This window comes from Rhea pennata, chromosome 5 (assembly GCF_028389875.1).
Source record: "Rhea pennata isolate bPtePen1 chromosome 5, bPtePen1.pri, whole genome shotgun sequence".
Lineage (NCBI taxonomy): Eukaryota > Metazoa > Chordata > Aves > Rheiformes > Rheidae > Rhea > Rhea pennata.
Window position 1 is genome coordinate 36128902 of NC_084667.1, and position 23667 is coordinate 36152568.

At 36.7% G+C, this 23667-nt stretch overlaps 1 protein-coding gene across 13 annotated transcripts in view; it reads right to left on the reverse strand.

The window, feature by feature from the left end:
- The window catches only part of SOX6 (SRY-box transcription factor 6), a 366958-nt gene that overhangs the window by 36827 nt on the left and 306464 nt on the right, over positions 1-23667 (reverse strand). For all 13 annotated transcript variants that reach the window (XM_062576052.1, XM_062576050.1, XM_062576051.1 and 10 more), the window contains 2 exons: positions 19649-19829; positions 16758-16945 (listed from right to left, as the gene is read on the reverse strand). In XM_062576052.1, the coding sequence (XP_062432036.1) occupies positions 16758-16945; positions 19649-19829 (369 nt within the window). The remainder of the gene's footprint in view (positions 1-16757; positions 16946-19648; positions 19830-23667) is intronic.

The window sequence follows — 23667 nt, forward strand, 5'->3', positions numbered from 1 at the left end:
CTGCTTATCTCAGTAAGCAATGCAGGCCCCTTGACATGGGTGTTCCACGCCATTTTCAGAAGATATCTGCAGTAGCTTAAATTAATGATGCAAAAGACACTTTGGTCTTAAATATTCATATTCATATTTAGCGTTATAAATACAACCAAGGCAGTTAACAAAAACCCACCGAATGCTACTATGTTCAAGTATATGCTTTGCCTTGTGCAGTGTGTAAATATATAATTGCATACCATGCATATATAGATTAAGTAGGCTTTTTCTGTACTTATCAATCTGATTTTTTTCATTTTGTAGCATTTTTAAGTATTCCTTTTCAAGAATGCATTTTTTGATTGCTGCTATTACTCTGTTTATACTCAGGCATTTTTTGTTATGTTCAGAGAGAAAAGAAACATATCACTAAAGAATAAAGATGGGTGACAATGGAACAATGATAATAACATCATTATGCAGTGTTTTGCCTCTTGTACCCCCATCACTGCCATGTTTTTCTCTGATTATTTCAGCCTCAGGAAAATGTGCTGCTTACCGTTTATGTCAGGAAGGCAAGATTACTGTTTGCATGATTACAATATCAAGCATGATGTACATAATGCTTGTGATGATATAGATGTATCCCTCAACAAGTTCCTGTCTTTAATCTCCATTCAACAGAAAAAAAGCCAGTAAGTTGCAAATCCGTGCTGCCTCATATAGGCCTCAATCTTGTAAGGTGTTGAGTGCTTTTACTCCATTCCGATGCAGCACACAAGCACACAAGATATGCAAGAGCCCACAGGATGGATACTGCTCTACTCAATGCGAATACTTATATTAAGCATGGATTAATGCACTCTGCTGAATCAGGGCCAAAGTGTTTAGCTCTTCCAGTCTCATACTGAATCTGAGAATAAACACTAAATAACTTTTTTCCAGGCTAATAAAGATACTTTTTCCTTCTTTTTGGAAGGAAACTCTTTTCTCCCCTTCAAGTGGAAGTCAGGCAAAGGGCACACTTGCCTTTGAGTCACATAGGCTGATGGCCTTCTTGTGTGAAGAAGTATTCTTGTTTAGGAACAACACAGTAGAAAAACAAGGACACAGTCATGTAAGGATTTATGCAAGTGGACAAGTTTTTGCATTAAGAATAACCAAGCAGAAGGCAAAGAAACAACTATCAGGCAAATGAAATGGCTAAAGTTACTAAATGGCTATAATTACTTATCTTTCTAATACAATCAGAACTAAGTTGCTTATAAATTATGTTTTAAAAATTTGCACTCAAGGGGAAATTAGCCCAGAAAGGATTTAGGAACATTACAGATTTATCAAAACAAAAAAAATAAGAAACTGATAAAGGAGGATAGATTCTACATCTGACACGTAAATGCAGGCAAATATGCACTTCCTGGGAACTGGGAGAGATTTACCTCTGAAGGAAGGGGTAACCCTTCCATGCAGAAAGTACAAATCAAAATAATGTAAGAGAGATGGTATTTTATAAGGGTAACTGAAGGCTATGCATTTTTTTTCATGAAGAGTCTAGGAAACCTTACACCTGAAACCATCTTAAATGCGAAATGAATACCTACAGGCTGAAAAAATTATGTGATTTTACTGCTGCAATATACAAAGACAAAACTGCTAGTCATCTATAGCTGGTGCTACTGGCAAAAATTCATTCTCTAGTTTTTCATTTAAAGCAGGATGATTTTGTAAATCTTGTTTTGTTTTCATCATGAAAAGCTTGTTTCAAATTTCCCACATAAAATGTCTAATAAAGTACTCTTCAGCTCAACGCAACAATGACAATTCAGAAAATGCTCTTATATCTTCACAAGCAATCTTGGATAAGAGTTTCAAAAGTAGTGGTTCCTACCCATAAAGCATATGAATCAGTTATGTCCCCCTTAAGATCTATTTTTACCTTGAAATCAGCATAAGCATAAACTGGGTCCTATGTACATCTCTCCTCATTTAAAATGAATTCTTTCTCCCTTTACCCTCTCCTCATCCACTCTACATGACATAGATGGAAGAGGTCATGTGAGTCACTGAAGGAAAATCATGCCAGTCATACTTGCTACCATGTGGACACAGACAACCTGTGAATAAAAGAGTTTGCTGTCTCATACCTTCCTTACTTTTTGTATACTTGTATATTTTATAGCTGTTTTCATATTTTATAGCTGTGCCTCGCATGAAAAAGAACATTATTGTCCTGAGGAAGCAATAAATATTTTGCAGCTTTGTAGACAATCATAATACCATGGTGGAACAGTAGTACCCAAATCAGCTTAGAAAAGAAGTTGGTATCAGTATCTGCAGAGGCAGAGAGAGAGGAAATTATTACCTTCTGGTCACTCAGAAAGTCAATGATTAAGCTGAAAACTGAACCTGGGACTTCTGAACATTAGGCCAGTCCACTAGCTGTTATGCCACACTGCCTCAGCTATAAATCTGTTTGATGGATTTTTCAGTCATGGAACATTAAAGGCTCTGCTGTTGTCTAATGAATATGTTTAAAGCAAACAGTACAAACAAAAGCAAAGGTAACACTTAAATTATCTGGGAAGTACAGCTTTGATGTCACACTTGGATAAAGGATTTCCTACTACAGACCTACGTACACTTACTTACACATACTGAAAAACATTTTAGCCAGTACCACTAGCTGGCATGCTGGCATCTATTTATATCTGAAAAGAGAATGCAATCAGTTTTAGTTGGTTAAGTACAATCTGAGCCAACTTTTATATTATGACCAAAAGCTTGGCAGTGCAGTAACAGTGGCAAGTAGCAGAAAATTGCTTACAGTGTTATTTGCCAATTACTTGAACGATTTACATTGGGTTTTCAAGGGAGTTCGGAGTATTAAAAACTTAAGATTTGGATAAGTCTTGGACTGTGGATTTTTGTTCCTAGTTGCAACATGATGTGCAGGAGAAGGTTATGATACAGTATGAACTGAATAAATGAAGCACTTTTTTAATAAAAAAACATCTGAAACATTTAGGAGCAGTTCAGTTTGAACTGATAAGATATTCTTTTTAATTGAAGATTTGGAGAGTCAATTGATTTATTGATTTAGACTAAATGCTCACCTTTACACATCCACTTATTTTAAGATTCATGTTGACATTGTACTAAATACAGCTATACAGTTTGTATTCCAGATAAATTGATCTGACTACAAGCCTCACTCTTTAGTTTGATTCTTACTCCAAGATAAATCAATATTTAATATCCTGTGCAACAGCCCAGTAGATAATTTTAAACCTTTTCTCCATTCTATTAGGTTACCTTTAAAAAAATCTTCACATGAGCCTTCACAGATGACTTTTGAAAAACTAGTTTATGAAAAGCAGTCTGAAATTCATTAATTCACAAGGAGTTTTTTTTTTTTTTTTCTGAATCTTGCTGCATTGTGCTGATTTCTAAATCCATCTCTGTTTAGCTAATTCTCCTGCTCAGCTAATTTGAAGAATAAATAAGTACTTCCTGTAAACGTGCAACACAGATTTTAAGTATAAGGAAAAATACCCTTCTACAGGTAGCTATATGGGACAGAAGTTATGCCAAGGGTGCAGCTTTCTGCTGCTGTATGCTGCAAAACCTGGCCGAGACCGGAGAAGATGGGTGCTCCCCGTTGGCAGGCCCCAGCCTCCAGCCAGCCCCGGCGCCAGTGACAGCCCTGCTGCCACGCGGGGCACAAGAGGCAGTGGCAAGCAACAGGACAGGTCCAGCTCTGGAGTCACTCGCATCCCAGCCTCTGGTTTCCACCTTGATATCCACTGTGTGCTCCCTCTCCCCTCCGCAGCTGCTGATCTGGTGCAGCAGCTAAGAAACAGGAAAAACATCTCTTCCCCCTCCCTCAAGCCTCTCCTATGGCTATGGGCCCCAGCGGGATAGGAGCCTTTGAAATCAGCAGAATGCAAACAGCAAGGCTCAGGTTTGCCTCTTCTCAGGGTTTAGAAACAGAGACATAAGAGGAATTTCAAATGATTATATATTGGGAGAACTGAAAGGGATGATGCCAAAAGGAAGGAAGAACTATATACTCTGGAGCGATCAGGTTGCATATCTACCGTTCCCTCTAACTGTAGGATCTTTGCATTCCCATCTGTGCTTCTCCCTTGCTCTTCTCCCCCATTGCGAAGTGTGTCACACTGAAAGCACGCTTCCACAGACGCTCCCTGCACTGCCGAATCTCCAGCCCGTCCTGCGCCCTCCAGGCGGCTCACACCCAATGCGTGCAGCCCTGTAACTGCCTCGATTCTGCCGTTCCTGGGGTCCCGCTGCCAACTGAGAAACGCTTCAGGTTAAAGGAAGGGGAGGGTGCTTTCAAGGCCATGTCACGTCAGTTTTTCAGAAGAGTTGTCCCTAAAGTTATGTTCTGCAGGACAGCAAAACGTAGGGGCAGGGGCAGAGAATGGGTGTGGAGAAACTCTGTGTAGGAGGGGTAGCGTGTAAAACCAGCTTAGCTCTTACCTTTAAAAATCTATCAAAATCTTCACATTAGGAACCATACCTGCTTTGGTCTGGCTCAAAGCACATCCTAAAAGGCTCTGATCCTAAATGAATTCTTTCATTACCAACAAAATTGAAATATTAAAGAAAAATAATATGAGTAATTACCTTACAGTGTAGTTTTCAGTTTTATCTCTATTCCTTTGCTACCACCAATCAATCAAAAACATGATAAATTGTGCATTTTGTTTATGTTCAGCATTCAGCTTAGTTGTGAACTCAATTCAAAGGCAGATTTAGAGACAAGAAGAATGTAGTTGTATACAGAACATAACCGCTAAACAGCAAAAATATGGGCAAGAATAATATTCACTTTTTACCATATAAGATATTAATGGGAATTCTACTGTGGAAATTGTGTGCTATTCTATTAATTAATGAAGATCGCACACAGAGCAGGAATATGCAGAGGTTCTGTTTTGATGAGAAGCAACATTTAGAGAAGTCCCAAAAGCACCACGAAGGTAAGCAGCAGGGAAGAGCAGCACCGGGGGCAAAAGGAAAGGAGATCCTAGCTCGCAGTCCACTGCAAGCACAGCAAGGAAATTTCCCCATCTCTCAGGAAAAGAGAATGAGAGAGACTTCCATTACCTAAACCATAATTTGCATCACATCAGAACATTCTTAGTATCACAAGCAAGGGAATCTCCAAACAGCTGGAGAATGAAAAAGCAATGTGGGTCCTGATTCAGAGGCACATGTGCTGAAATGCATCCTCAACACAGCAAATGTTTTACATTAGGACAGCTTAAAAGGGGGTCCTGAAAAGGAAATCTGGGTGCTTTTTCCCCCCTACTTCCTGGATTCCATATGCCCTCATAACAAATAATCCCAGGTAGCTACGGAAACATGATGTGGATGGAGATAAAGGGAAATCACTCGATACACTAACTAAGCAAACAGTATGCTTGGTCTCCTTCCCTTTGAGGAAAAGTCACATACTCAGTACAAGTTTCCCATACTGCAGTTCATTCCATTCGCCTGTCCACTCGCCTGTGGTGAGTATATACTGAAAAACTACAGGTGGCCTTTTTACCGAATGGAACGAAAATCCCGCACGGTAGGGTATGCTGATTTGTGCTGAGGAGTGGTAGGTGTCCTAGTCCATACATTGTCATCTACATTTGCGACTATTTAGGAAAATATTCACCTAAGCATTTTTTCTTGGAAGCCAAAATTGTGCTAAATTTAACTCAGCCCCTTCCTTACAAAGAGAAAGAAAAAAGTAAAGCTTGGGAGAAAGAAGTTGGGAGCAACAGTTTGCAGGACAATTTCTTTTTTGAGTTTGTAAGTTTTGAGTTATTTTCTGAAAGGAAACAAATAGCTGACTTATACTTCATTAATAAGATGTTTAACAGCCATCACGTACCATGATTTATAGCATGATACTGGAGAATAAAACACAGGCTTTATGCAAATTACAGCAGGCAGGTAATCCCTTGATAAAGGGAATCCCTTAGGAGGAAGAGCGCAGCCAGCCAACCTAATCTTATTCATGAGCATTCAAGGAGATTGACTGGCATCAGGCAAGGAACAGAATTCTGGCAAGGAGCTGGCAACTGAGTATGTTTTGGCAACCCTTGACAGAACAGGAATTTTTACAGCACATGATGTGTCAGCGACTCACTTTGTGTACCATTCTAATGCACATCCTCCCCGTGATAGCTCCTATTCGCACTGGCATCTGAAATGTAGCAAAGAGTGTTCCTGTGCTTCAGAAATGGAAGGAAACTAGCATGTAAAAGCAGGATGCACTAAGCAAGAATCAATCAATCAATCAATCTAAAAAGATAGTTCATGTGAAGAGTAGCCATATAATGAAATTGTCACGTAGCAATTTAACTTTGGATGCAGAGAAAATGGCAGTGAGATAAGAATGCATCCATTGCCTGTTATCTCAAGAAGGTTTTGGCAAGGTAACAGTGAAAGCGTGCACACAGCTACACGAGCAACACAGGTCTGACATTAAGCCGCAAGTGTCCACTTCTCTTCCTGGCTGTTTAACAAATTGCTTTAGAATGGGTGGAGGCGAAGAGGAGATCTCTCCAAAACCTTGTCTCTGTTCTCCCTCAGTTAATGAATGTCAGCACGTGGCAGAGAACGGAAATTTGATATGTTTTTCCAGCCCTTCTTATAGAGGCATTTGCAACATGTTAGAGGCCACAGGCATAAAAGTGAAATACTGAGAAATTAATGCTGTCTGTAGATTTTCAGGATGTAAGCTGGGCAATTTCAGCTTGTGGGTTAGGCATACTTTAGGTTTTAAATAGTGTTATAACAGCTTACTATGACTCGAGCATGATTTTAGTATGAGTAATCTGATGTTGAAGATCATTTATTACCCTGTTACACATTTCCAATTGAGATAGGCCTGTTTATGGGATAGCGTTATGTGACTACAGATGGACAAGCTATACACAGCAAACAATTTATCAAAACAACGAATACCCTCTTTCTTATCTTTTCAAACTACCCCTGGAGGATCAGCAATTTCTATATATGTATGAGGAACTCGTAAGTGTTCAAACAGTCCAACTCATGAGTTATGCATGAACTATTCACTTAAATGCTTAATAGTTTGCTACTTGTGGTTTATGCTCTAGTTGGTCATTTAAGACAAATCACATTGTTTTTGATGTCTGACTTCATGATAACAGCTTAACAGTGCCTTAAACTACCTGGAAAGAGCAACTGGGAATTCCCTCAGCTAGAAGACCTCCTAGGGAGTAGAAAGCCTTTACTTGCAGCTATCAGCTCCTGCACCCATTACCTTCATTGCCATAGGAAAAGTCTCTAGCATAGCATAGGAAGGAAAAGATGGCAGTGCAGCAAGGTCTGCAAGATCCCTAGGTTAAATTGTCACAGAGATCACAGAGACTCTGCAAAGATCTGTAATTAATCTCAGCATTGTACTGGGGCTGGACAAGCTCCCTGTTACTGCGTTCCTCATTCGGTCAGCACGGAGTTTGGAGTGGGTGCGGAATCAGAGCCTCCGTTTTTATGAGTAGAGGGTAAGCAATTTGGGCATAAACAGCAAATGTCTGTAATTGTGCACAAATGTCCATGTTCATATGCAAATACATCCATAGAAATAAAAATCCGTTTGCATGAAGATTTGTGAAAAGAAAACAAAGGAAGGAATAAGCATGGCCAAATTCCATTAATCAGATTTCAAACAAACATTTGCAAACACCGTTTTGCATTGTTTGCTCAAGTCTTTTCATGAGACGAAAGAAGACAATTTTACCTGCCAATGCTTACTCCTTTGATTGAAGCAAACCAGCTAAGTCTGCATAAAGTAGAGGATAAACTCACATATGTAAATATCCTACAACCACGAGCGTATTTCAATTTGTCATACCTATTGATGCAGCCTAATGATATCTGAGAAACAGGAGACATCTTTAACTTTAGAAAGTAATAAAGTATCAGGCAAAATAATCCCGATTTACCCATGCTGTACTTAATCTATTGCAATTACTGGAGTTGCACTGCTAATACATTTGATATTGTGCATTTACCTGAAGGAATACACAGAGAGAGGCTGGAAATAAACGGCAGTAACTTTTGTGGATGTCGGTGCTTGTATCTACATGTGAAATAATATGCAAATGTATTTGATATTTCTCAGAACAACTGAAGAAGTGATATGATAGGATTCTGCAGCTGCCATTCTGACCCACAATTTAAATCAATGAATATATTCCTGTCGCAGAGAATGAATGTTTGAACAGTAATTCTCAACCTATCTTTATTCTTTTGTGGAGAACGATAATAAAAACATAGAATACATTTCACTGTATGTCTGCAAACTCTCTTGAATAGCTCAGCAAATGGATTGTACATAAGAAGATATAATCATTATGCTGTTACAGTCATCACAAAGACACAACTCTTTATGGCAGAACATCATCCTCCGGGAAAAATTATCCACATTGGTTTGTGCAAATTTTTCCACGTTCACCTCTGGGACCCATCTTAATCTATTTCTGCCCCTTTGGGATTTTTTGCCACTCCAAGATTTAAGGGAGAAGACCAAAATAGGACAAAGCTTTTATCCTTTCTACAGGAAATACCCCATGTGCGTGGAAAAACAGTGTATTTTGCATTTTTTCTTGTGCTGAGACAAAAGAAAGGGGCCAAGCACTTTTCTTCTTATTATTACTACCACTACTACAATCATCATCAGTATCATCATTATTAATGAGGTTTTAAACCTGCAGCTAGGCAACCCTTCAACTAGCCCGGACAATAGAAATGAAAATAATGTAGTTGTATTCAGCCACCATCCAAACATACCGTTAAGCACAAGTAGTGGCAAAAACTTTGTTAGCCAATATTCAAATGCAAAACTAGTAATTAATAGCTAAAGAATGTGCAGGTTTCTTTTCTTGAAAACAGTATTTTACTGTCAAAGGCTGTTGCGATTGAACTGGGAGCACAAAAAATTGAAAAATTTAGTAATACAGGAAGTTTCTTCAATATATAAGGTATAAATACATAGTTATTCAAATAATAGTTTTTCATATAAGTTCCTCATGTTTAGGTGCATTTTCTTATATTTGCACATCACTGCTGAACTGCTCAAACTGTTTTTACTGAAGTATGGTCCCGCAAAGTTTCAGCGATTCAGGCTTTCCAAAGTTTACATTCTTTTCATTTAATTAATTGATTTTGATAATTTAAGCAATAGACAAATAATTTAGATTTTATTTTATACCAGTCTCCATATAATTTGGGGGACTAAGCATTTAACTGCATCTTTAATATATTAGAACACAAATGTACAAACTACCAACTTTGTCGAGACAATTCTGGGAAGTAAGGCAATTGAGCAAAAGGCTTAAAAATAACCAGTTTGCACAGCAAATCCTTCCACAGGGGCAAATCTGGGGCCAGAGAAGGTTAGCACCAAAGATAACTTATCTGCAATTTAGGTGACCTATATGCGCCAGGGATTTTGCAGCGTTCCTTTGTGTCTGCTCACTGTCGATTTCGCTGTCTGAGTGAACGTGTACTTTGAATATGTAAATTTAAAGTACATCATTTTTTGTCCATCTGCATATAGCATACAAAAGTGAATCCGAAAAAAAATTTCAGTAGGTATATTAGCAGGCATGACTATAAATATTTAGGTCTAAATAATAACAGCAATTGAGTAATTGCATGAGATCAATTAAAGACTGAATCACAATATTATGTACAGATAGGGAAAGCTAACATTTCATGTGCAACTTCATTATTTCTCACTCTGGAGTTTGAAGAACAGACTTGACAAGATTTCATACCCACAACGTCCTGCACCTGGTTCCTATTATAAAGCTGGCCTTGATAATGGAGCTATGTTCTTACAGAGAGGCTAATGTGAGCAATAGCATTTTCCTCTCATAACTCTTACAATAATTTGAGTACAGTGCCATGGCTGCATTTGGCCCGTCTGTGCATCTGCAGTTACAACTTCCATCACCTTCCTCCCTGAATACACAGTCAGAGATCAAGTAAAATACTTCCATAAATATAGGTACAATTTCTAAGTCTGATTTTACTTCCTATGACACCCACAAAAGCTAGTGATACAGTGTAGATTTCAATGTTATATTGAAAGTCAGATTTTTTTTTTTTTTTTTGGTTTATAGTAGAAACATTTCACTTTAAAAGACATGGCTGGAGACCCAGGGATCACTTCCCCTCCCCTCCCCTCCCCCCCCCCAAGATGCTCTGTTTTGAATTTAATTTAAAATGCATTTTAAACTTCTAACTGAAAAGATAAATTCACTGCAACACTTCTGCAAGTCTGAGAGATATTAAAATCATTTAGCTATTCAAAGATGCATCTAATTCCTGATCAGGCCTCAGAATGGAAAAATAAAAAGCAAAGAACAGGGACCATTGTGCCCTACTGTCATCCTATAAATACACTGATTAATAAATCCAATGCAAGCACATATGACAATGAAATTCATATAAATGCTATAATTCCTGTTCATCAACACCTTGCATATCTCAGGAAAAAAACAGGAAACTCCCTGAGGTAATATGCAGCTTAGGAAGTCCAGTCATAACATACACAACATAGCCTGCTAAAACCGTTATTCAGAATTGTTATGTTTTTTTTTTCCACTTATTGTTATGAAATAGTACTGATTTCATGCCTTATCATCATGCAAATTCAAATGTTGAAATCAACAGCATAATTAAACAGAATTTTTCCAGCTACAAAGTTATGTATTTGAAGTCCAGTATGTTTTCCAGTTCTAATAAAAGGGGGCAGTATTACATCAGCTGAAATTCTGAATTGCCCAAATAATCGTAAAAAGTGCGGCAGAAGGATACAGCGCTACTGAATTCCACTGGAAATAGACTACTGCTGTATAGACACTCACAAAGCTGCTTGTCTGACTAAGATTTTCAGAGCTGCCTCAGTGGGACTTAGGCTCCCACAACATAGGTATTTAAGAAAACTTTTATTTGAGTCACTAATCATTTTTCTTTCAAAATTATTGAGGAAACAATATAAAATGAAGGCACATTTTTTCATCTAGCCTGGATAAGCACTAAGCCTAAAAAAGGAAATTGCAAAATACTGCAGTTTCAAAAAAAAAAAAAAAAAAGAATACAATATTATTATTTTTAATTTCCTTTTTTACATGAATTTTTTAGAACAAAATTTAACAGTACAGGATTTTCAAACTACCAAGATTAGATCCAGATCCATATTCATACACCTAACAAAAATAATGGATTTCAAAGCATTGACCACCAATACTCTTTCATTAAAAATACTGGCATTCAAAATTATTAAAAATGAGGAAACCGATATTAAAGTGCCCATATATGTCCTTAGGAAGTTAACTTTAAACACTTAATACAGAAAATCTTTCCTTACAATTTATTTATAGCCACAAGCAGATTACTAAATTGGCCAAATTCACCATAAAGCATATAGGACATTTGCGATGCAAGAATTACAAGGACCACTAGGGTTTGTATTTTAAATTTTTCCCAATTCTGGGCCAGTCATTTATCTGTTATAAAATGACGGGCCTGTAAAAGGGGTCTTTCCGGGCAGCGCGGATACCTTCCAGGTCTCAGAACCTCCCCAGGGGAAGACACTCTGGCTGAGCCAAACTCCCTGCTCAGGAAAACCAGTTTCCCAGTTGCCATGTCTCTTTGTGGAAACAAGATTCTTCATTAGACAGATGGAATACACACCCACTGAATTGAATAAATTGTCTATATTCTTGCAAGAAAGTGAGATCACATTAGCAGCTCCTTAACTAAATCAGTGTTCTTTTTCTCTCCATACAGTTCCAAATTTTCTATTATAGAAATTAGGAATATATTTTTAAAATGAAATTAAATTTAAACTTAAATATAAGCTCCCTGGGGAGGAACATTTTTTAAACTGTATGTGAGTATGGATTTTCTAAATTTTTTCTCTAATTTTTAAAATGCAGGTGAGAACAAAGACTCTCAAGGCAACACCATAATAAATGTAACAACTTTGCAAAACTACTCATTTGCTGTTGATACCGCTATCCACTTATTTGGCCTGATTGTGAGGTATTTGCCCTTTAATTACAAGTAGAATTAAGCTTTAACCAACAGAAATAACTATTTAACTGAATATGCTTACAGTTCCTGCTATTATGTTTCCCAGCAGACTGATATATAAGTATGAACCTCTTATTTACTAGTTACAACTAACAATTCTTCTACAAGTCACTAATGAAAAAGAAAGGCTATAAAGGCTATAGGAAGATTTTCCTAAAAGGTAAGAGCAAAAGAGAATAGATCAGTTCTTGCATACCCAATCCACAAGGCCCTTATGACCAACTTACTCATGTTCAAAATTTAAGGATAATCATGAGTATTTTCACTAAAAGGAGAAAAGATAATAGAAGACAGGAGAAGTTTTCTCTTAACTGTGTGTCTTCTTTTCTTAATCTGAGTTGAGAAATGACTAATAACAAGGATAGCTGGTGCTTCGCTCAGTGATTCTGGCACTTACAGAAAAGACATTGCATCTCCTCCTGCCTCTGCAGCTGTTCTGTCTACAATACTGAATATATGTCAGGAAAAAAGCTGGTAAGAAATTGCTGGCAACATAATCCAGTACTTTTTGCATTTAGAAAAAAGTAATACTATGAGGAAATCATCGCAGGTCTGCAGGCAGTCAAAAGGAGATTATGCATGACTAGTAACTTTTTCTGCAAAGATTTCCTGAAGTGTTTTTATCAGGCCAAGTTTGCACGCATGTGCAGTGCCTTCATATAAATGCTGAAGCGTAGCAGCTCCAGAGGAGTTGTTACACTCTGTTGTGTCAATAATCCACGTATTTAACAGTCCCTTAATACAGCAGACCGTAGCACCTCCAAAGGCGTCGTTATGGCTTATCAAGCCAAATGCAAGTGCCTAAATATGGATTTGATCAACAGACTGTAACATCTCCAAGGGTAAATAATATATGATTTTAAGAATGTACAGATTTTGCATACAAGCTGTGGTCTATAGTAGGATAAATTATGTAGATTCAACTTGTAATAATTCTGCTTTAAAAATAAAAAAGGAATAAAAGGCTCATTATAAGAGGTGCTACTTCCAGGAAGTAGGTGATGACTCAGGTAATATCTTTTAGGGTCTAATTCTGGTTTCCTACTGCAAACATATAGTTACCTGAAAATCTAAAAAAGAGTGGGAATGGAATATAAATGTATTAAAATTATATCCAGTCCTGTTTCCTTTCATCTCAATGAATATGCTTCATGGGAAGGAAAGTGGGGTGGGAGGTGTCCCTGGGTCAAGTAGGTATGTTGGGCATAGTAATTTAGCGGATAGATGTTTTGTCCTGACCTCATACATTTTTCTCCATTGAATATGAACACATTTCTGCCTATATTTATTCTACAAAGATTTTCTGAATTTTTTTATCAGTATTTGCATGCTTTATGCACAAAAAATGATAAGATCTGACCCTTTTAAATACGTTAGGTATCTTATAAATTATAAAGTATCTTCAGGTTCATTTAAAGCTTTAAATCAAAGCAACTTTCTGAGGCAATCATCCTAGTCTGAAATACTAAAAATAAATGCAAGTAGCTCTAGTAATGCAAATTCTCTTTAAATACTTTAATGCACTCATTTTTGCTGAAGGTAAACATGGCTTGACTGGAAAAAAAGTCATATCCTCTTAACAAAGTCAATCTTTACATGATTTTGCTTTTGCTCAAACTGAAGTCTGTACACTATTTTCTGAATTTTCTGAATTCCCTGCCCTCCATCGATGTTTCTCTTTACGCTCTGAAACCACTCACACTGTTTCCTCTTTTCTTTCCTCAGTCTGCCTACAGCTGATCAGCACCAGGTATAGTAGAAAAAGCCAACTCTGCTTTAACAACCTCATCCCTTGTTTGCACAAACTAAAATGACAGTATAAACGTAGAGGTTTATAGAATGGTATTGGCTTAAAGTGTAGCCAATCCTTAACACTTTATCAAATCTTAGAGTATGACTGGGCCAGAGTCCAGCAGGCTTTTGCTCTTTTGCTTTGTAGTTTTTTTTTTTTGTTTTTTTTTGTTTTTTTTTTTTTTAACAGCAGAATATGAACACAGGCAATTTTTAATTTTTTTAATTCTGTGCATCTAGCCAAATACAAAGCATTCTGAGATTTAAATGACACATTTTCAAAAAGGCCTGAGCTCAGGCTTTGAAGCTATGTACATAATTTTGTAAGTGTAATCATTTGCACAACAAACTGTTACCAGCTCTCTGAACTTGAACACCAGTAACTGACCAGGACTCAATAGCTTTTTTTTTAAACCAGCTGCAGCCAATTAATTTGTCATCTTTTTCTGGTGCTGGCTTCTAGCTACTCATTTATACAAGTCTAATTACCTGAAGCCAATTTCTGAAAATTTGGTTCTGAAAACATAGGGTCCTGATTCTTCAAAAAAAGCCAATTCAAAATTGCAACTATTTATCAAAGCTTTACTGGGATTATGACAGACACTATATGTCATCTTCTTGGCATACAATTATTGTAAAATTATGTTTTTGTTTCTGAAGTGATCTATCATTTCCTCCCCCTCATTTTGATCATCCTGCCCATCATTTTTAGAGTAAAAAGAATATATCACCAATGTAAAAATTGAATTGGGGGAAATCAAGGGGAAAAAAAGAGTACTCTAGAATTTGTGCAAAGTATGCTTCTGTTTTCACTTCATTTTATACCTCCTATAAAATATAAATACATTCCTTTAGTATTCATGACTCTGAATTAATTATCTTATTTTATTTAGAATAGAGAGTGGGGACATGTCATCATTAAAAATGACTTATTTATCTTTTAAATGACTTATTTGTCTTTTGTAAACCCTGCCCTTCTTGCATCTACAGAACAAGAATGGCAAACTAACATACCAAAGGTAAATACAGAGTATATCCTAAAACTTTTTCCAGCCTTAATGGCTTACTCCATAAACACAGTAAATAAAACACGTAGGATTATTTAAGGATACTGAGAGATTTAAAAATATATTTCCTTGCTGCCAACTTATTCTTAAGAGTTTTAAAATCACCAGCGCTACCCAGAAAAGTCTCCCACAAAACTACGGCATTTGAGAATGCTGTTGTTTATTTTTAAAGGATTCCCATTGACTCTGCTAAATTTGCAAGTAAAAAGATTTTCTTTTCTCTGACTGCCTAACACACAACCTCACCCTGGAACCTGTAAGTCGATCTTTGTTGTTCCTACATGCAATTGTGTATTACAATTAACCTGTGCAACAAAGAAATTTCAGATCATTCACTGAAATCTTTACTGACTTTGCTATAAAAGGTGAAGGAGGATATAGAAACTTATTATATCCAATATAAGACGTAAATGAGGTACTGAAAACACTTAGGGAGCAGACCTGATAAGTAAGTGGATGCCGTTTTTTCGAATCAAATGTTAAGAATTCCTTTAATAGCCCTTATAGTGTGTTGGATATTTTTAAATGTCAAGCCACTGAAATGTGTAAAATACATTTTAAAATAAGCATTATTTTATAAATTGTTAATACTGATCATAGGTGTGATATTTATTTTATTTTCATAACTTGGGGTTCAGCATCCTACCTCTCAGTTAGTTAAGATAAACACTGACATTACAATTAGAGTTTTTTCTGAATATGGCCTGCTTGATCAATTATTAATTTTCATGTTTTTTACAGTATCAGTCTGTATCAAGTGAGTTTTAAATGCTGTCATCTAAACTAGCACTAGCAGAAATACTTTTTCCTTTCTCGTTATACAGAATGTACAATACGTATTGTGGTATATAACTGATTTTGTGCCAGTAGTGGAAAATAATGTGCATGCTGTATTTTTTGCAGGGTAAGTCATTGCTAGGGAAGGCAACAGAACAGCATTCTTCATCCAAAGTGCTGCCTTGTAGCTCAGCCAATTACACGATTCAGTGTTCACTGGCTCAGACATACACACAGGGACCTGCTCCCTGAGCAGGTCTCCCAGACCTTGGAAAGGCCACAGAGCAGGACTACATGGATATAAAGAATTCTCCAAGAGAACTCTTTTTCCTCTGTGCAGTCCTTCAGTGTATGTGACAAAAACTGCTCCTCACCTTCAGTGTATGATCCTGCAGTTTTGTAAACTAAATGCTATCTTGCTCAGTCCAATGCTGGCCATGCTCTCTCTCCACTTTCCCTAATTTACCATTTTATTGTGGGGCTTCCATTTCCTTTTTATTGTTTGGAAACTACAGCCAAGATTCAACAAAAAATTTGTTCCCTAATTTCGCATTGAAACCAAGAGCCAAAAGCACTGTTTTGAGCCTAAATACCTTGTTGAATCTGAGTCATATATTCAAGCACACTCATGTATGTTCAGTGGTATTATACTATTGAACCACACTAGTGGTCAAACAGTGTTTCTGTCATATTTGTCAATCCAATTACCCTCAAAAGCACAATTTAAAATCTAATGACCACAAACCATGCCAGCTTCACCCAATTATTTTTCCATATTGTCACATGCATGTGTAGTGCATAGGACTGGTCTTTCGAATGCTGTCATGTAAAGGTAGAGAAGTTTGTGACACAGCACTCTGAAGTGACAAGCTGTATTTACCCTAAAATCAGAGATGGTTAAAAGCTGTAAAAAAGAATTTCTATATAAAAATAAAAAGCTGTTTGCTGGGGGGAAAAAAAAGGAATGAATGACAGTGTGGCAATAGGAGACATTACCTTTTCATTCCTGCAGTTGTTAAGACCCATGTTGTTCATGGAGGGCAATTTTCCATCAACACCATGTGGCTGCTGCTGCTGCTGCTCCCTTTGGATTTGCTCTCTCATTTTTCGAGCCTCCTGAATGGCTTTCATTACTGTGTCCTGGTCCCCAAACAGGGCAGGTGAGTTAAGACTGGAAAGGATATCTATAAACAGAGAACACACTTTATTTAGGCAACATCCAAACCAAAATCTAGCTCTTATCCACTTAGAGCTGACTAACTTCTGCAGAAGGAGCAGGAGGAGTGACAATTGTCTTTTGAAGGCTGAAGTAATCTATAGACTTGACTGATAAGCCTGTGCCCCGGTTTTGCTATGTTATAAATACAACCTCTGAATTCTTGACGTAGCCTGATACGTAGCAACAGATCTGTGGACTCTAAGGTTGAATATGTTTAACATAGCACCAGTCTGAAGCTTAAGTGGCAGTCTTTGAAATTTTAAGAGATAAAAAATGAAGGAGAAAGAAATCTTATCTATTTGGCCATAAAAGTATATGTCAATTTTTAGAATTTCTTTATCAAGAGAAAACCATCACTCCGCATAGTCAGCTTCCAATTTCAGAAAGAGCATCTACAGTTAACAGCAGGGGACAGAGCATGTTATCACCTTAACATGAGTCTAAAGCTAGACATCAGCAGAGAGAAAATATTTATTTATTTTCTTTCTATTACACACTCTGGACAGAAAGAGAACCTTTTAAACATATAGCAAACTCACATGAAACATTTCCTTTGCATCTTAAAATACACCTTAGAGGTAAGGATTAGTACCCCAGATATACTTTTTGATTTTAGACCAAAAGGCAACAGTTATTTGGTGACTGGTAGTTTTGTGTTGCTGTGGGGAACCTTTAACTTGACCCACCGGTACTTATATGGGAGTTTGCATTACACAGGACACAGATACATCTGAAAATACATACATCCCTATATAGATCTATATATTTATCATAGATACACCTTCTGGCTAGGAACTTTGAGCTATCCTGCCTGATAAGTGAATGTCTTTTGTTAAAGCTCTGGTGCTATTTTGGAACTCAGTATCGCTCCACTAAAAAGATAGCAAACAGGCTAAGACCTGAAATTCTTCAAGATCATTTTCCTAGTTGCTTCAATTCTTTTGACTACACTACAGTTCATCTAAGTAATATATAGCAAATTTCAACCTCAAAGGACCCTAAATTCTTTTAAAATCAAAAAAGTTAGGATTTAGGGCAGCTGATTTAATACTGCAGTCTAGATGAGAACAGATGTGATCAAACTGCAACATTTTCTGTCAGAACTAAAGCACACCTCATGATAACTTCACATTAGGGAGCAACAGCTGCTTTTCTTGGGCAGGAGTTAGCCACCTAAGTTTCCTTTTGGAGCCTTAGTGAGTTGTGAACAAAGTCTGTCTGACCTTTAATGACATTCAGACTCCCGATCACCTCAGTTTATCTAAGAAATGGAGCAGAGCTCTCATGCTTCTTGCTGATTTTTGACAATGTTTCCCCAGGCTTCTTTTATACTTTAGAACCAAGAGGAAAATTTTTATGTCTTTACATTACAAATATTCACATCCTAGGCCTATCTTGTCTATCTATCTCACTAGAATGGTTTTTCAGTTCAAGCTGATGTGCCACTGTAGTGGTAGTCAGAAATAAACTGACAGGTGAATATCTAACTGCAGAAACTTTTAGAGATCATGAGGTTCCCAAGTGTTTTGAGAATGGAACAAATTGTAATTTTTATATATTTAATGTATGTATTTAATATATCTGTTCATTATTCACAAGTGTTGCTATATATTTATAAGTACACTTGAGCTACAGATTGTGAATAAGTGGTTTGTAGTAAGTATTTAGTAACTGTTAAAATTTACTGTTTGAACTTTAGCACTGTGATCATCTAAATTTTAGAGCTCTTGATCCTATTTCTTGACTGGTTAAGATAGTCTTCACACATAGTTTTCAGATCAATTTCGTTTCCTTATTTAATAAACTTTATTTCTTAATTAAAGAATCTTAAACATCAAAATCAAAAATTCCCTACCCACAACCATCTGAATTTTTTTTAAAAAGTCACACGTATGAAAAAATAATAAAAGGATATGCATTAGCTGGATTGAAGCCTTTTTGTCTTTATTAAAAATTAATATACCCAAAATATAGTCCTGGTAAAACAAATATAATCCTTAGAACACTGAGGATTACGTTTCTTTCAGAATGCAGTTATGGGTAAAGCTAATGGCATACCTGGGCTAAATAACTGAAAACCACATTTGGAGTTACCTTCTTGCCTAACTTCTAGTTTACTGTAAGCAATACTGAATGTTCCTTTGCCCTGGTTCAAAAAAGTGCTTAAAATATGCTTAGTTTAAGGTATGTGCACTGTCCCACTAGACTGAATTAATCACATGGGCCATCACACATGTATTTCTAATACCCAATCAGGCTCTGCATGCATGCAAATGTATTTTTTTTGTTTGCCTAATCCAGAGGCAAAATCGAAAAGGTAACTATGCACCTAATTGATATGTTTAGGAAAGATACTCACATAAACCTTTATACGTATGTTTATATGCATTATATATTTATGTATACATACATAGATATATTTCTTACACTGTATGTTCTTTTGCCATATTTCCTGTAGATAAATATCACTATCGTATCATTTTGGTTACTCTTGTAAGCCAAGTCCCTGAAATCCAATGGTATTGGACAACCTTTCTTGATTTTCTCTTCATTTTAAACAGAGATGTAGGTCCAGATAAGTACTTAATTCAGATGTTGTGAGTGTTCTCAAGCTGAGATTTTCACACAGGAAAAATATCAGCTTCTCCTTTTCCCAGGGCAGATTTACCTAAAGAGGATCCTCTTCCTAGAGTTCCACCGAGGGGGCTGGGGATGCCACTCTTACTTGTCACAGTCACTGGACTGCTTTTACTAGCTGGAAAGAGGTTCTGTGTTGGAGATGTCGGGGATTTGACAGGTTCAGCTGTCTTCGGTCGGGCTGAAAGATTCAGTGGCTGGGCTGCTTCATCCTACAAGAGTTTAATGTAAATAATTATTAGAAAAAGACAAATGAACACATCATTTTGCAAGCTGCAGTTATTTTACACCTTCAAGACAATACCACATTCTCCTGCAGTAATAACAAAAGAAGCTAATTATCTGCCTCCTTTAAGATTCAGTGAAAGGAAACCTCATTAATTTCTCTGTGTTATGCTTCTATTTACATTAACTATGTGGCTGGATCGTTCTTTTTGCCAAATTAAAATTTGAATTAGCTCACATTACAGCTTAATTTCCTAATGTGTTTTCAGAGATCTAAATTAACCTAGGGCATTTACAAAGAATTATTTAAAAATTCTAGCAGCTCAGTAATGCTTTTGCATTGGTTCTATTTGAAAAGTTCCTGGCACTATAAAAATAAGTTATGTAGCTTATTTTTATATGTATTAGAAACTAAGCAATCAGAAGTACTTCTGTGAAAGAAACATTTGAGATCCCTGACAATTCTTTGGCCCATATTTAATGCTGCTACTAACTTACACATTCCATACATCTTATTCTGAGTGCAAGTTTTGTTTATGCTGTTTCCCCATAATGGAAGATAAGTGAATTTGAATTTCTTGATTTACTACATTAATCAATTCATATTGCGTGATACCTTATTTTATGCTATTTAATGCTGTATATTTTACAGTATTTTATTATTCGAGTACATCACGTATTTTTGACAGATTTCATGTAAATGCAATTCTGCTTCATGACTGGTTTATACTTTTGTAATTATTTTTGTATTCTGTAATTATTTCTGCCACATTTATTCTTTACTGTATCCATATGTTTATTTTTATAAAGACAAAGAATATTTCATATGGATACGTAAATTAAGTATCAGCATACTTATGTATTTCGATACTTTTTATATGCAAGTAATTATGGAAGTAACTTGTTCTTTGACATATATCTTGTCTCAGTGCTATAAGAGAATAACTCCATTTGAGAAATCACTTAATTTTTGGAAGAAGCCTCATTCATCAGCCCCTGATTTTTTTGATCAGGGTGGATATTCACAATGTAACCTCCTTCCCATTCTTTGGGCTTGTCCATTTTGCATAATATGCTAGCAACCAGCAAGACAGAGCATTTGAAAAACTGTGAAATAGTGATTTTTCTGTCATTAAAGAGCCCAGTAAGACAGAGAGATCTCATTTAAAGCATGCACAAAGCAGAATTATGCTGGCTATAAGAGAATATGGTCTATATTTTAAAACACAGCACTGATCGCTTCAAAGCTTAGAAATATATGACAGAATACAATAATACACTACATTAGTTCATCTTTTCCATTCTCCTTAGTGTCAAGCAGAGATTTATCAAAGCACATCTAACCATACACAACGCATTAAACAGATGAATGTAACAAACAGGTATTTATAATGCCATTGTATTTCCAGCTTTAAAGTATTTCCATAAAACTGCATGACTTTTTATTCTCCCTGACCTTGCAGTGCACACAAATGCCCACACCCATTCAGAGTCCAAGTGAAAGCAGAAGCACAGAGGTTTCCCTGCCTAGTCCTGCAAGGTAAGGCACACAGTACATTCTTGTGCTTTGCAGCCACGTAAACAGCAGCTGTTTCCCTGCACAGACACCAACTGGCTTCAACAAAGTTTTGTGAGAGTTCAGAGCTCCTTTTGGACCACGAAGTTTGCAGGACTAGGGCTTGTGAGCATGCACACATACAAACCTGTGCTACCACATTCAATTTCTAAATGCTTTTCTGCCTAGTAGTACTGACGATACCACCATGGGAAAAGAACTGACCACTGCCAGAACCTGTTCGCTTGTTCTTCATAGGGAGCATTCTCATTTCTGCGAAACCACTGAAAAGCTGGAAAGCATTCTGGTCATAGACTTGAAAAACCTATCATTATTTTTTGAAAGATCTGAATCCTGTAAAAGTATCTCAGTAGTTCTATAAATAATGAGCATATTTGTATGTAACACTACAATACTATCTATTCAAATAAACAAAAAACATTGAGGGTTTTTTAAGCAATGCATGACCACCAAAACTGCCATGTCCTGTAAAGGTAACTGTATTTGCAAAGACAGTATACAAATTCTAGTTTATTAGAGTGCTGTTATAATAATTATTAATTTTTTATTATCCACTGCTATTTGTCTACATTAAGCACTTGTAGTTTACCTTTAATATCTTCAGTGCAATAGTGTGCTTAATAAACTAAGTATAGAAAGGCTTCTTTTTTTATTAACATATATTTCAGTCTATTCAAGTTAAATTATGTAGGGAAACCCCCAAGAATTTGCATGTGGTCAAGTCAGTAATAGGACTCAGCTGGCCACAATGCTGGAATGGTATTGGCCTTGGTTCAAGGAGATATGTGCTTAAATTGAACCAGGGAAAATTTTACTCATACAGTAAAGGTTTGGTTTGGTGTAGATCCATTTGGCTCACTCACTTATGAAATTACTTTTTCACATTAAAGTAGTCAGTAGTATATTCTCAATACCATAAATCACTGGTGTTAGGTATCACTGTACTATGGCAACTTTGCTGAAACAGTTGGCCTTTGCTTTCGGTGGCTTCTGTATTTGCCATAACAAGCTCTGCATCTGCAGTGAATTTCACTGACCGCTTTCAAGCCTGGCACTGGATTGCAAGAGGTAAAATATTAGACTAATACGTATCTAGAGTTAAGTAAAGTGAACGCTTTGCTAAACAAATGTTAGATCTGGCCATAATGGAATAGTTTTTATTTATTAGTACTCTCAGCCTAGCAAAAAAGTGTCATGGAAATTTATCAGCCCAGACAGAAATATCTGCTCACCCACACTTTACCACAATGATTGATGATAATGAAAAAACAAATGATATTTTACTTTCATGTCAAAAAATGAAGAAAGAAACCCTCCACTTATGTGAGTAAAATCTTTCCAGGCTGATTTGAGCCTAAGACCTGTGTGCCTATATGGCTTAAGCAATTACCAAAATCACATCATCTCTCTGCAGAGTCACTATATACCTTCCTTCGATCTATTTCAGTATTTCTGCATCTATAGTGCTAGTATCCAAAACGATCAAGTATTTGTATGCTTTTTGCCCCCTAATTAGGAACGTAATCGTTCAAAGTAAATTGTTTTCCAACTTATTTGCTCCTGCAGAATTCAGAACAACCGCAGGAAAACACAGCAATAAAAGCAAAACCGTTCCCCCCGAAAGGGACCAGCTGCACCAGATTTCAAGGGGTGCCCAAAGTTCGTTTCAAATTGCTGGCAATTGCCATATTGTAGCTGCCCACTTCTAAGCAAGTGAGAATAATCAGGCACAAGCATTCAGTGAGGGTGCAGAACCGGCGCGGAGCAGCCCGCTTAGCAGCTCTGCAAAATCAGCAAGAGTCAAATCCAGCTGCTCTGACACAATGTTTCCCCGGAATCCTCACTTGCATTTTATTTTTATGGGAGGTTTTTTCCAAAATCGTGGCGAAAGTACAGCTTGGAATTTGTGAAATAATTAGAAGATCTACAGTCTCTCTTGCCCTAGCAATGTAAGCTAGCACCATATTTTAAGATATTCAAATGTTCGATTTGAAACAAGTCATGAAATGGACGCTATTTATGCACATTACTAGATTACAAACTGAAATCTTGAGAATACCACATTTTAGAAATGAATCTGCACTGATGCATATGGTAGGAAGAGGGATGTCTGGTATTTCTGGAAGCAAGAAGCGAATACTTTCTCTTCCATTCTCTGTACTGATAATATAGCACTAAAAATGAACATTTTATCTGAACATTGAACAGCTTTCATGTGGTTGAACTTCCAACTGTTAAAACAATTATAC